This window comes from Quercus lobata, chromosome 5, assembly GCF_001633185.2.
Source record: "Quercus lobata isolate SW786 chromosome 5, ValleyOak3.0 Primary Assembly, whole genome shotgun sequence".
In the NCBI taxonomy this organism is placed as follows: domain Eukaryota; kingdom Viridiplantae; phylum Streptophyta; class Magnoliopsida; order Fagales; family Fagaceae; genus Quercus; species Quercus lobata.
In genome coordinates, this window is record NC_044908.1 from 83,911,289 (window position 1) to 83,926,566 (window position 15,278).

The 15,278-nt window shown below is 33.7% G+C and overlaps 2 protein-coding genes across 2 annotated transcripts; one reads left to right on the top strand and one right to left on the bottom strand.

The window, feature by feature from the left end:
* Positions 1–4,110: 4,110 nt before the first annotated feature.
* LOC115991919 (pentatricopeptide repeat-containing protein At1g77170, mitochondrial) lies at positions 4,111–5,685 on the top strand. The gene has a single exon (XM_031115900.1). The coding sequence runs from the start codon at positions 4,189–4,191 to the stop codon at positions 5,623–5,625; it is 1,437 nt and encodes a 478-aa protein (XP_030971760.1). The 5' UTR covers positions 4,111–4,188; the 3' UTR covers positions 5,626–5,685.
* Positions 5,686–6,429: 744 nt separating this feature from the next.
* Positions 6,430–14,023, bottom strand: LOC115992595 (kelch repeat-containing protein At3g27220). The gene is made up of 7 exons (XM_031116820.1): positions 13,629–14,023; positions 12,977–13,144; positions 11,775–12,004; positions 10,365–10,535; positions 9,616–9,721; positions 7,642–7,848; positions 6,430–6,957 (listed from the first exon to the last, which is right to left on the bottom strand). Exons 1-7 carry the CDS (start codon positions 13,821–13,823, stop codon positions 6,787–6,789), a joined length of 1,248 nt encoding a protein of 415 aa, XP_030972680.1. The 5' UTR covers positions 13,824–14,023; the 3' UTR covers positions 6,430–6,786.
* Positions 14,024–15,278: the final 1,255 nt, after the last annotated feature.

The window sequence follows — 15,278 nt, forward strand, 5'->3', positions numbered from 1 at the left end:
TTATTATATAATTATTTTATAAAATTTTATATAGTAAATTAAGTTCTATCTAGCAAATATTCTAACTCTTTAAGTACTATCCGGCAAATATTGTAACTTTTTTGGGAATGAACGTTAAGTGAGCACAATTTTTAATTTATTTTTCTAAGATGTATATGAATGTTTTGCAAACATAACTTTCGTTGATTTTTGTAAGAATATTTAAACAATTAATTTTTTCTTCTTCTTTGATTGCAAAGTAGGATTTCAATCTCAAAAATTCCTAACCTCAATATAAAAAATTCAGTTGCTAAATAAAAAATATCAATTAATAAAAATTATGATTCTAGTCCTTAGTATCCTCAATTATCCAATAGATGTTGCATTGTTAAAATAACAATTTGTTTTTTCAACAATTATTGTGATTTTGTTGCATGACATACCTAAACGCAAGGCATTAATGATGGATGATATGTAGCATGCAAGCTATAGAGATATAAAGATTTATTAGAAAGTCTCTTTAGAAGAAGTTTATGTTTTTATTTTTGATTACTTGCCTTCGATAAAGATAAAAATAAAATCAATCACCAAAACGATTTTTTTTTTAAAAGTGAATAAGAGAGAAATATATAAATACAAAATTTTTAATATAATTACATATTACAATGTTATAATTTATAATCTATTTATATATATATATATATATATGAAAGCCAAGAAATAGCTAATGAAATAATCTCTGAAATTAATATGAAAAAAACTCATCACTATGATCATTTAACAATATGAAAGAAAGAACACAAACAAACACATAGGCTATAAAAGTAAAAATATAAAAGACAAAAGAAAGAAAAGCTACGAAGAGAAATTTACATACCTAGAAGACAAAGAGTTTGTAGAAACAAAAGAAAGGGCATAGAGGGTTTTCGTGTGGTGCCATCGGTCAAACCAATTAATAATTAAATAATTTTAAAAAAAAAAGCAAAAATAAAATAACTCATAATATTTATTAAAAATTTATCCAAGGCACATAAATAAGTTTAAGTGAGTATTCAAACCTCATAATACTAAAAAGATTATAAATAATCATATTAACATAACGAAAAAATTTATTTTTATGACAACTTTTGTTTTTATATGTTTTACAATGTAATCAAAAGGAATTAATTGGTCTCCAAGATTGAATTGAAGCTTTTTTATTTTAATAAAAAATTCAAGCTATTTTAATGTTTAGATACAAATTGTTCTATGTTTAGAGTAAATATATATTTAATATAATTGATTTTTTTTTTGGTGGAAAAGCAGGAGATTTTATTTAAACAAACATAGAGTTCATACAACACTTACAATTGTGCTGGGGTTACATAGCCGAATTTCCCCCAAGCCAGACAAGTCCCTCACATATGGTACATAGATAAAATTGGGACATTCACTATAAACAGTCATCCTACTACGGAGATGGGTCCCCCGCTTAGCTAGCGCATCTGCACATCCATTTGCTTCACGAACTCGTGATGCATGTGCACCTCCCATTCCTGCTCCAAAAGGTTCCTGCAATCACAGATCAAGGGCAATATATTAGTAGGATAATTTAAATTTGAACTTGTTAGCCAGTCTAGGACCACTTTGGAGTCTAATTCCAGATGAAGGCGCTTTACTCCCATATTCCATGCCATTACCAGTCCTTGTCTCACTACCTCCAACTCAGCTATATTGTTTGTCGCACTGCCCACATGCATAGAAAATCCTGCAATCCATTGGCCCTGGTGATCTCGAAGAACACCCCCTGCGCCAGCCAGACCTGGGTTATCTAGGGCACTGCCATCAGTGTTGAGTTTAAGAAAGGGGTAGGGAGGGGTCTGCCAGTTGATGCTCTGAGGTATCAAATCCAAGGGTCGCTTGGTGGTACCGGCAAGGAAATAAAATTCGATCGCCGCTTGAACAGCGGAATAGACTAGGCTATGCTGGGATCGGGATTTGTGTGAAAATATTCTTTCATTCCTTGCTAACCAAAGTTTCCAACAAGTGAAGGGAAAGTAGACCTGCCAAGGGGGGTGGTGGGGTAAGGAGGTTCTATTTACCATAGCATTATTTCGCAGCCAGTCTTGAAGCGGCCACTGGAAGAAAGACAAGGGTAGAATACCTGGGGATTGGTGCCAAACCTCTTTCGCCCAAGGGCAGTCCCTGAGAATGTGAATAGTCGTTTCAGGAGAGTGGCATCTGGGACAGCGGGTATCCGTATTTGAACGACCAAATGAGAGGTAAGTTTTGGTGGGGAGGCGGTCTCGCATAGCCTTCCACAGAAAGAGTTGGATCTTTTTGGGATAGGGGGACATCCATATCCATTGCCAAAGGGCTTTGTTCCAAGGAACCTGATGGCATTGAAAAAGGAATTTAGACGCAGATTTGACGGAACACGTGCCCTTATTGTGGGGCCATAGAAAAGAGTCAATAAGGCTAGCAACGCGGGCTACCGGAATGCCTTGAATAAGATCCTGGAGTTGGGTAGGGAGGGGAAGATTTAGAGAGTCAAACGACCACCCCTGGTTTGACCAAAGAGAATTGACACGACGATCGTCCTCCTGGGGGAGGAGAGGTCCCTCAATGTAATTCCGCAAGGATCCGTTAGGAAGCCAATGGTCTTGCCAAACTCGTATAGACCTCCCATCCCCTATAATCCATCTCATGCCTTCAAAAAGAAGCTCGGCCCCAAGAGAGATAGCAGTCCAAATGTGAGAGCCCCTTGACGTTCGGGGTGTGCTAAACATAGTAGCATGAGGGAAATATTTTGCTTTTAGGACCTTGGCCCATAGCGCCGTGGAATTAGAATAGAGGCGCCAAGCCTGGTTCATGAGAATAGCTTTGTTTCTATGTCGAGTAGATGACATACCCAATCCTCCAGCCTCTTTAGGGAGCGTGACAGTCTCCCAGTTGACGGTATGACAACTCCGGTGTTGATCAATGTCTCCCCAGAGGAAGTGACAACTCATTGTGTCTATTTGGTGACAAACTTTTTTTGGGAGCAGCGTGGTTTGCATGGCATAAAGCGGGACAGAGGCTACCGCAGCTTTGATGAGGGTGGCTCTTCCAGCCATCGAAAGGTATCTAGATTGCCATCCTTCAATTCTCTTATGGATATTATCCACGAGGTATTGATATGAGCTGGCTGTTCGACGGGTGGTAAAAATGGGTGTTCCAAGATATGTTCCTATGCGGTCTGTGGTAGGGAGGCCAAGGATACCTGCCACTTGATCTTTTATACGCCTAGGGGTTCGGGGAGAAAACTAAGTTTTAGATTTGTTGACGCTCATGAGCTGACCTGACATCGCACAAAAGTCCATCATGATTCTATTAAGGTTTTCACTAACATCATACAAATTACAAAGTTTTACAAACACAATATGAGAGAGGGAGAGAGAGACTGAGAGAGAGGAAATGATAAAAAGAAAAACACCAAAAACAAAGTGTGGCAGACAATGTACGTGTGGTAAAAATTTATTATTTTATAATATTTTTACCACTCATCAGAGAAAGAGAAAGTGAGAAACCTCTTTGTACAAAAAAAAAAACCATAAGAGAAAGAGAAAGTGAGAAACCCATTACAATCGGTGAAGACAACACGGTGTGCATCAATCAGTGAGCTCCAAGTCCAGTTTTTTGTGGCCGCTGTCATTGTAGTTGATACCGACTTAACAAATTTGACTTAAAGTGAGGTGTGAAGAAACTTCTTCTTATCATGTTTCCTGAGCTTTTTTTTTTCTTTTTTGGCACAATCCTTATGGCTGTCATAGGTAAACAAATCAATATTATATATATAATTTGTTTTTTCCTCATGTTTTCCACGGGGAAACAATGGAGAAGCTGAGAGAGTGGGACTCGGACTACTTTGCTTTATATGTATAAGAGAGTGTCCTTATGATAATGATAATGATAATGATAATGTAGAGTTTTAGTTTAAGTTGGATTTGTTAGAGAGATAGAATTTCACCCCTTATTAAGTTTAGTTTTATTATTATTTTGTTAATATTATATTGACGTGGAAAATTGTGGAAATTTTGAAAGTTTTGATTTTATATATATATATATATATATATATATTAGTACGTGCCAACCACTTTAGCAACATGGGTCTTGGCGTCGTAGTTCCAAGACTTGAATATTGGCATTGACATATTGGGGACTCACCCACCCTCCTCGTAACTCCAACGTATGAACTCTGTTCACCCCCACCTGCTCAGGCTTTCCATATCTCAAGCACCCAAATACCTCACCATTTTTTCCCATGTATCAATAACAACAACAACAAATAATACCACCACAACTTTTGACACCCAACTCAATGCTCAATCTCCAACAAACCATGAACACCCAGAATCTCCAGCAAAAGCCATACCAACCCAATTGTCCAATTGTGCCAACTTATTGGAACTGAATCAAATTTTTGCACACATAATCCGAACCCATTTTCTACAATTGTACCCTGCACCCTTTCATTGGAACAATATTATTAGATCGTACACTAGACTAGAGGCACCTAACAAAGCACTATGTGTTTACATTTCCATGTCAAAAGCTGGGGTCTTGCCTGATTGTTATACACTTCCCATTATCTTAAAAGCTGTGTCTCAAACTTTTGCAACTGGGTTTGGTCGCCAGCTTCATTCGGTAGCCATAAGGGTCGGGTTGGAATACAATGAGTACTGTGAGAGTGGGTTCATTAGCTTATACTGTAAAGCGGGGGAGTTTAGGAATGCACATGAGTTGTTTGATAAAAATCCTGATAGAAAGTTGGGTTCTTGGAATGCAATTATAGCAGGTCTTTCACAAGGTGGGCGTGCAAAGGAAGCGATAAACATGTTTTTGGAGCTAAGGAAATCTGGGTTTTTTCCGGATGATGTGACCATGGTTAGTGTTACATCAGCCTGTGGAAGTCTTGGGGACTTGAACTTGGCTCTTCAATTGCACAAACTTGTTTTCCAAGTTAAAACCTTTGAGAAATCTGATGTTTTGACATTGAATTCGCTTATAGACATGTATGGAAAATGTGGGAAGATGGACTTAGCTTATAATGTGTTTTCGAGAATGGATCAAAGAAATGTGTCATCATGGACATCCATGATTGTGGGGTATGCGATGCATGGACATGTGAATGAAGCACTAGAATTCTTTCAGTGCATGAGAGATGCAGGCGTGAGGCCGAACCATGTGACTTTTGTAGGGGTATTGAGCGCATGTGTGCATGGTGGGACTGTACAAGGGGGAAGATATTACTTCCACATGATGAAGAATGCATATGGGATAATGCCCCAGTTGCAACATTATGGATGCATGGTGGATTTGCTTGGTCGAGCTGGATTGTTCAAGGAGGCCAGAGAAATGATAGAGGAGATGCCAATGAAGGCCAATTCAGTAGTATGGGGGTCTTTAATGGGTGCTTGTGAGAAGTATGGGAATGTGAAGATGGGGGAGTGGGCTGCTAAGCATTTACAAGAATTGGAACCTTGGAATGATGGGGTTTATGTGGTTTTATCAAACATTTATTCCAGCAGAGGTTTGTGGAAAGAGGCTGAGAGGGTAAGAGAGGTCATGAAGGGGAGAAAACTTGCTAAGATTCCTGGTTATAGCCTGGCAACCAGTTCAAACTGAGCCAAGAAATTTTGTTTATTAATTTACATACACTTCCCTTAAATTCATTTCTTTTATTTTCATCTATGATTCAATTTCAATTATATTTGTGAAATAATTTCTTTGCTTTACAGATAATTTTTTAGTCTTTTATTCTACGTACTTTAAGACTTATGATTTATCCCAATTAACGACTTATTCTCACTGCACTGTACATTAAATTATTTAACTAATTCTACTCTTGTTAAAATTCTATTACAAATTTGGAAAAAGTTTAAATTATTTCCATTAAAATTTTGAAAATGTCAAAAGAAATTTCATTATTCATTTTAATGATCTATCATAATTTCTAATTTTGACAAAAAAATTACACAATAGTTTTCCTTCATATAAAAACTCAAGGTAAGTAATTTTGTCTTTTATTATCAGAAATTATTTTATTTTTCAGTTTTTCTGATGTGTGAAATATTTTCTTTTCTTTATATTTTGAATTTTAATCAATTCGTGCATTAATAAAAAAGTAATAACACACCAACTTTTGGCAAATCCCCTATAAATATAAACCCAAGGTCCCAAACTCTAAGTAACAATAATTTTATCCAAATTACAAATTTGAACCTTCAATTGTGTATGGGCAGTCTCATATTTGTGTACACATTCAATTTCCCGATCATATAATAACACATTCAATTTCCTGTTCATAGAAAACCACGTGAGCCTAAAATTGAGTGGGGATAGTTCATTTTGGGAAAATTGGCACATAAGATCATGTCCAAACCCTTTGGGGGGATAGCTCAAGCCTCAATTCAATCAAAAATACAAGAATTGAGAGTCAATTTGGGTCATATGTGATGACAGTTTTGATAGTGAAGGCTAATGGGAGCTTGACTCCATTGTTTAGAATGAAAATTACAAATGACCAATTTTCCAATGAATAGCTACACTGAACACTATAATCATCCACTCCCTTAATAACTTGATTTTAAAAAATAAAAAAGAAACAAAAGAGTGGACAATTCCTGTGTCCTTCGGCTAAACTCGGGGAGAAGAATTTTTCTAAGCCAATAAAAAAAATGCATTAAAAAAAAAAAAATACAGAAACCTGTTTGATTAGGTTTACAAGATAGCAAAAGGTTGGTGTGGCAGATTATACCCCAGCAAAGAATAAAATGGAAAATTTTGTCACAAGCTCAATTTCAATTTGGTTCTATACACGTCTCCAATAACCTTCTTTGGTGCTGGATCATTTGGTCCTTTGTCTTTCTGTCCGGATGTGAAGTACAACCATCCATTCCAATATCCAACTAGCGTGGTTTTCACACGGAAAGGAAGTTTTCCAATCACTGACCACTTCTGTAAACATTAACAAATCCAAAGTGTATTAGTACTATCAGATACAATCATAACAGAGCAAACTACATTGCGTAATTATTAGAGAAGTGTGAACATTTCCAGTACAGATGAATAATTTGCAATAATATACAAGGTCATGGCTTTGCAGGAGATGAATTGATACGAGTACAGGTTTTTGATTGTGGATAGTTACAATGGGTGAGGGAAAATTTGAACCTTAGATGTCATTGAATACTAGAAGGTGACAACTAGGTGAGCTACAAGGCTCTAAGCAAGTACAGGTGTTTGATTTTAACAGGGCTATTAGCATCAAATTTGGCAAATTTAAACAAAAGGTCTAGACAGACATCAGCAGATAATATGTGAACTAACAGCCAATAACACTTAATATACTCAAAAGTTTTCATATAGAAAGTAACATATGTAATAATTTTCACCATACATGGGACTTTGATGGTGAAGGCCTAATGATTAACAATAAGATTATTCCACTCCAAAGAATGCATATAGGAACCATAAATTGAAAGGATATTAATTCAAGCAGTGAAGCAGTGTCAACCTCTTTAACTGCAGCAATTAACTTGTATTTTTGAATGTGTACACACACATGTACATATAAATCAAACAAAAGCATAAAGAAAATTTTCGTGGTATTTAAGTCTTTAAGGGACCAAAAGTCAATACCAGTGTACCCAAGTTGAACTGGAATACTTCTCCGTTTAGAACCATTTTCTTGGTTACAGGGTGTTTATCTGTTGTGCCTCCAACAATAACAAAAGAATTGTTAACAAAAACCCAAGCAAATTCAATATGGGAATCTGGCTTTGGCATGGGAGGTAACTCTTTCCATTTCATCTCATCATCTAGCATGTAAACATTTCCATATACCACCTGAAACAATCAAGAATATGAAGACATGAAAAAGTGGAGTGCAATGGATAAAGGAAGTGAAGGGGTGGGGAAGGTGACAGGTATTATAAACATAGAAATACATCATCATCAATAATAATGTTTCTAACAGCTAATTCAAGAACTTCCAAAGATTATTATAATCCAGTTAAAGGTCAAAAGAGATCATTAGGAGACAAAGACAGAAAAACAACTTCAAAAATTGAACAATTATTTATTTTGTTGGTTTAAACATGCTTTTGGGCCACAACTTTTGGGGTAAGTTTCATTTTGGTCTAAAATTTGGGGACAAAAGGTATATTTAAGCCTATTTTGTTCAACCGCATATATGGAGACCCACATCATACATAACTACATAATTTTTTTTTTTTTTTTGATAGGTAAGAAAGTAATATTATAAATAGAAAAGAATAAAAGATACACAAAGTTCATGGTATTGAACAAAGAACAACATAGAGACAAAAAGAAATAAAGGAATCAAAATCCTATTCTAAGAGACCAAAAAAAAAAATCAATAATAGTAGAACAATCCGAAAGACCCCAACATACACAACTACATAATATTGTGATCCGAAATAAATCCACACTGCATCTAAAGCAGCAGGCATTGCATGGCTCAACAAAACATGTTTGTTTTGGAGACCAAAAGCCCTCTCTTAATATTAAGAAAGTATTAATCATAGCTCCTCATATGCTACATCATAGAAGGTTTCACTGATAAAAATATTTGTAAACACAGACTTAATTCATCAGAGGCTTGTAACTATTTAATCAAATCACGACATAGATAATTCAAAAAGAGCTCACAATCATATTAAAAATGATATTTAGCATCCACTTTACCTTTAGGCATAAAAGGGTGGAAAATAACATGTTCCTACAACTTAAATTTGGGGAAGGTATAATTCCAACACTGAGATACATGGATAGTAGCGGAGACAAGTGTTGTTAAAAGTGTGCTTAGGCATGCTTAAAGCTTGAAGCTCGAAGCTCGAAGCTCCACAGTCTGAAAGCTTCGCTTGGCCAAAGTGAAGCTCATTTAATGAAGTGTGCGAAAGGCATGCTTTTTGGTGCTTTTCAAAGAAGCAAAAGGGTGTGCTTTTCTATTTTCTTGCCAAAAAAATACGCAAATTATTAAAATTAACTCCTTGATCTTAAAGGAAATGACATGGACATTGATTTATAAAAACAAGCATCCAGTGTTTCCAATAGAAATGTTCAAGATTCAAATCCCCCCTTCTCTAACTATCGAATTATCAAGGAAAAAAAAGATAAAGAAGAAGAAGAACATTGATCTTAAGCTGTTGTATCACAAAAAAAAAAATGTTTAGGTATCAAAAGACATGAGCAAGGATAAAATGAGAGAGAGAGAGAGAGAGAGAGCATGCATGAATTTTAAAGAGGGGGGGAAGCAAATGAGATTTACATATGCATATGTGGATCAGAGAAGAAACCTTTTCATCCCCTTTTTTTTCATTGTGGGAACTGTTTAGCCCATATACATATATTCAAAACTGAGAGCTTGACCATGAATACATTTCATTCCAGCCATCATTGGGTAAATTTTCAAGAAAATTAACTTGCAAACAGCCATTCTAGTTGAAAGCTTCTTAATGTTAACAAAAACCAAAAGAAGGTAATGAGACCTCTCTTTATAATGATAAATCCACTCTTTTTTATATGTGCTGGTACATCTTACAAAAAGTAAAACCAATCAATTCTAAACTAAAAATATAATAATTAGCTTACCTCATTCCTACGAGAGCACTTGAAAATTGGTGATCCAGGTTTTGCCATAAAATCACCTTCTTGACCACCAATAACGTAAAGCCGATCATCAGCCACAATACAAGCCCTACACGAAAGTGACAATTAAAGAATAGTAACGCATGTGAGATTTGTGCAATGGGCTTTATGTTGAAACTTGAAAATGCTTATTTCAGCTATCCCAACAGGAAATTCACATTAATTTGACATGCACTACACATACTAGAGAACATCAATTCCCTATAACTTCCTTGTTTAAAGATGCTCTTATTCTTTTTTTTTCTTTTTTGGTATTTTCTGAAGTTAAAAACTCCCCATGGAATATGCTCATTTTATTGCTTAAGAAAATCTGTCCAGTTTTAGTATCATTAACAAAAGACTGCATTATATTGAAAACTATGAGGTATAACTATATTTGTTCAAAAAATTTCAAGCGATGAATTAGTCAGTTTAACAACTTATTTCACTAGAAAATGTATCAGTGATGACATTGATGTCTATCATCATCATAATCACTAGAATACACTATCAAGAATTATTTTTACAAATTCATTGCATCAATTTTTTCTTCTTTTTACAACATTAACTATTGTTACAAGAAGTTGAAAAATTGTAAGTGACCTTAAAAATATAAATGTCTAAATCAAACAGAAGTATTAAATCCTTAAAAACCTAAATGCAGAAGAAAGAAATTATCATAATTTGTTCATAACATAAGACAGCCCACAGACCTATGAGGTCCTCCACGGGGAATGGGTATTTCAGTCCTCCACTCTTTTTCTAATGCTTTGCCATCTTTTACAGCAAGACTCCAATGCTCTAATGCAGGATCGTATCGGTTCTCCTTGCTGCCACCCATCACATGTAGTCTACCTCTCCAGAGTTGAGTTGCTGGTGCATACCTGAAAATTATTATGTACAACCTTTTTTAGTTACTTTTCTTAGAACTAGTGCATTTTCTAGTGGGGCAATCATTTAAGAGGTAAGAAGTAACAATTGGAGTATCAAAAAAAGAAACTTATAATTGATGTAGTAATTGCTACTGAAGGTGCATTAGACATTACATCTTGGAAATGGTAAAAAACATAACAATACATTCCATGACTTCTTTTTTTATACATTAAGGGGGAAATAAACCCTCATATCCCATGGAGGAAACACAACAATATCATTAATGGTTTACGTACAGCAGAAGTCAGATTCTCTCTTTTTCTTAATAAAAGTGCATTAGAAATTGTGATGAATTCTTTCTTCTTCTTTTTTTAAGTAGAAATTATGATAAATTCTTCAAGAAAATTGATTGACTACCAATTCTCTGTCATCTTGACATATCAAACTAAGCAGAAGGATATGCCACACACATAGAATTGTTCAACATAAATAGTTTAAGAAATTTTAAATCATAAACAGTGCAATTATTTGAATGATCTTTCTAAATTTGGTATTATAGGACATATAAACTAGTTAAGAACTTTCTATAATTGATAATTTTATAGGATAGTGCATGGACACTATTCTGTACAAAGCAAATCAGCCAATACTGAGCTATTCATCTGATGAAAGACATATGAACACCAGCCCAAAATATATATATATATATATATATATTAATGGGTAAAATGCTAGATGTGATATGTTTTCTAGTACTTGAACTATGTATGCAGGAGAATTCAGATTTTAATATCTTCTTTGTCTTTTCATTTGCTAAACAACGTCATGAACTTGAAAGCAACACAAGAAAAGATTCAACCCCTTGAATCCTGATATCTCACTTCATAGCAGTGGCAGTCACTAGTGACCTTCAGGTAGGTAATCAGGAATTAGAATTCTAATCCATAAATGGAAATACAGAACTCAATTAGATAAAAATTCCAAATGAAGCTTAATTAACTTAATTAATGCTTTTAAACAATATTTTTTTGGGATTGAAAAGGCACAAACAACAAAGGATTTAAATTTAACATAACACACAAATACAAGAAAAAAGTAAAAAGACATATAGATTAGCACAAAGATGTCTAATTCTCACGCGAGAGAGAGAGAGAGAGAGAGAGAGAGAACAAGTCACTCGCACAATGCCAATGATTTTTTTTCAACAATAGTGTTAACTCTTTTGATCAAGCTTTCATAAAGGCACATACCTAGGGACTGGTAAAGGCGGCATGTCCCTCCATTGCTTTGTCTCAGTATCAAGCACAAATGTATGAGCAGTAGGCCCTCTGCACTGTGGACCATATTGTCCTGTGACTACATAAATGTATCTCCCATCTGTTACCATTCCTAAATGTGAGTGCGCCATTTCTTTTGGCATATCAAATCTTCCTCCCCATGTATTATCAGTAAAATTGTATATATCAACATGTGAATGTACCTATAGAAAATCAACATTTTAAGTAAACAGAATATTAAGGTCCTTGGCTCTGTTAGCTCAATAATACAGTACAATACATATTGAAAAGAAATCAGTTTCTTCCAATGAGATCTAGCTCAAACAGCACCTCACTAGAAGAATTGAGGTGGAGAGCTTGGTTTTCTAGACCCACAAAAGCTTGTGAACATATCAATTGGGGAAAGAGAATTTGTTTGACAAACAAATCTTCTTTTGTTAAAAAATACCCTGAATCAGTGGCATATGGTTTAATCTAGGAGAGAATCTGCTTTCAGTATAAACTTTCATATAGCCAGAAACAACATATAACATGCAGTAGCTGCCTTCAGTTTTAGTGTATTCTTTTGGAACTTTGATTCAATCTTAGTATTATTATGATTTGTAAGTTAATCAAAAACACAACAGAGCTTGAAACCAGGACCTAACCCTTCACCTTTTTATTATAGGAGAATTAAGTTCCATCTAATATAGAACTCATCAATAAATTCAATCTTAGCATTCTAATGCTAAAAAAATCAGTAATAACACTTATAGACTAAAACAATGTACTTTACAAATAATGCTAACATAAAAATGTTACAAAATTTTAATATTTTTTTAATATGTAAATATGAATTAAATTCACATAGCACAAAAATGAGGCGCAATCCTAGTACACGGGTTTTATACATGTGTGAACACCCGTGAAAATAAAGGCAAAACAAAATCTCAAATGGCATTAGCTAGACAAGGATTAAAACAAATTGGAGTAGAAGTCCAAAAAAATGTTCAGTGCAACAAAGTTGACTACATCAAAAACAACCGGCTAACTTCTTCAGTATTAAAATTTCAACAAAATAGCAGGCCATTCAGATCACCAAGACAAAAATGAAGACTGAAGCATAAAAAATAAATAACTAGCCTCTCATTTTACAATAATAAGCCTTTAAAAAAAAAAAAGCACAGAGAACTTACGTAGTCAATAGTTCCGTATCCAGCAAAAACATACAGAAGATTCTTTATTTGTACGGCAGCCCCATCTAGACGAGGCACGGGTGAAGCTGCCATCTTTTCCCATTTTAATTCCGGGCCAGGTAAATCGGCAAAAGTTGCCGATAAGACTCTCCCGGATGCATCTTCCTTCTATAAAATAAACCCAAATTGGCCATCAATTTTTCAGATTAAAAAACATAACAAAACAGTGCAGCATTTAGATCTTTCTTCTTCCACTACTTAATAAGCATATTTTCCCATTCATAAAATAAATCTAAATCTAAATCAATACTACAACAGAAGTCAATAAGAAAAAACCAACACTGCTCTAGTCTCCTAAAATGCAACAATTTTATTCAACTAAGCCAATAGGAAATCAACAAAAGCCCATAGTTCTTTTTTTTTTTTTTTTTTTAATTTTATACCCAAATTTTAAATCACTTCATTTCACACATTTTATCAGCAACCAAACAAAACCACCTAAAAAAAACTGAAATTTACAATGATTCTAGTTAAACAAAGCAAACCCACAAATTAAATTTCCCTTCTTTCTCAGAAACCAAACAAACCCACCAAAGAAATTCACAAAATGCACAAAAAAAATAAACATGAATGGGATTAAAAGAAAGCTGACCTTTTTGGGTTGTGGTTGCTTCGGTTTATCATTACTGGGCAAAATTAGGTCATGATATGAAGAAAAAGCCGAATTGGAAGAAGAGGAAGAAGAAGAAGAAGCCCAGAGGAAATCAGCAATAAGAGCTAACCCTAATAGACTTACACATATCACTACAAGCCTCGCTGATCCATGTTTCCCTGAGGGCCTTACCATTTTCTCATAACTCTTTGCTCTCTCTCTAACTCAGTTTTTGTTTCTCTCTCTACAGAGAAGAGAGACACAGTGTACTTGTTTTGTGTGTGCATGTATGAGAGAGATCTCATTCTACGAGAAAGAAGGTGCAGTTCAGACAGTCACCGACATGATTGGGGTTGTGGGATTTTTGGCTTCTTCACAATTATCAATTTTTTTGGGGGTTAAAACTTAAATTCCCAATTTTATTTTACCCCTAAAATGAGTTTTTTTTTTTAAGTTTGAGTTAATGCAAACTAGGTCAAAAAATTTCAAAATTGACCAACTTGTTCCCAATCACCGTGAAAGATATGAGAAAATGATTAACAATTTAACAGTTTAGATTTAGGGTTCAATTGTTCAAGTTGGGTTCAGAAACCAAGTTAGTCAATTTTGAAAAGTTTTAAATGTAATTGGTATTAGCCTACATTTTAAAAATGTTAATGATATTTTACTCTCTTTTTTTTATTATAAATATTTTTTTTGAGTAAATTATTATAAATAATTCGTTACAAAAACAGGAGATTTTATTTTATTTTCTATTTTTATTTTTTGTTTAAAAGATAATAGATTTAAGATAAAACTTTAACTCCAAACTAATTTTGGATCAAATTTTCCAACACATTATATGGCAATTTATGAAACTATTTATGTATATTATTTTAAAAAGTCATATGATGTACTAAGAAAGCTACACATAAATAATTTAATCTATACATCATGGGTTATAGAGCAAGAGAGCTCCTAGCCAGTATAGAACCAACAAACTTTTTCCATTACCCTTTTTTTTCTAATAGTAAGAGTGATTAAAAGAGTTGTACTGAACCATTTATTAATTTTAAGAGTAATTTATTGAAAATAAATTATATGTTTACATTTTACTAGTAATGTAAAATTTACACCCAAAAAAAAAATGTGTACATTTGTGTAGTCTACCATGTAAAATTTCCATTAATAATATAAAGTAAGAAATTTTCAGTATTTAATTTAATTTCAAATGTGAGTGAGCTTACTAACAAACTAAATTTTCCCTTAAAAAACTAAATTATATGTTTTTTTAGCAAAACTTTAAGTTTGGTATATTTTGTTAATTGAACAAGCACTAGTTTATTTGCATATGTAAAATAAATTATTTTTTCTAAAATTACACCCTTTGTCACAACTTATAACATTATGACATGTCCACTATGAGTGTTTGGACAATTATTTTTGGATAAAATACTATTATGGTTTTTAAATTTTATCAAAAGTTTTTTTTTTCCCTCCAAACTCTCAAAAGTTTTTTTTTTTTCAATTATTTTTGTAAAGAATTTTTTTTTTTTTTTTTTGGGTAGTGTAGAGGCGAAAATAGAGATGAAAAATGAAAATTTTCAATAGTTTAGGAATGAAAAAATAATTTTTTTTAATTTAAGGACAAAAAGTAAAATATTTTCAATA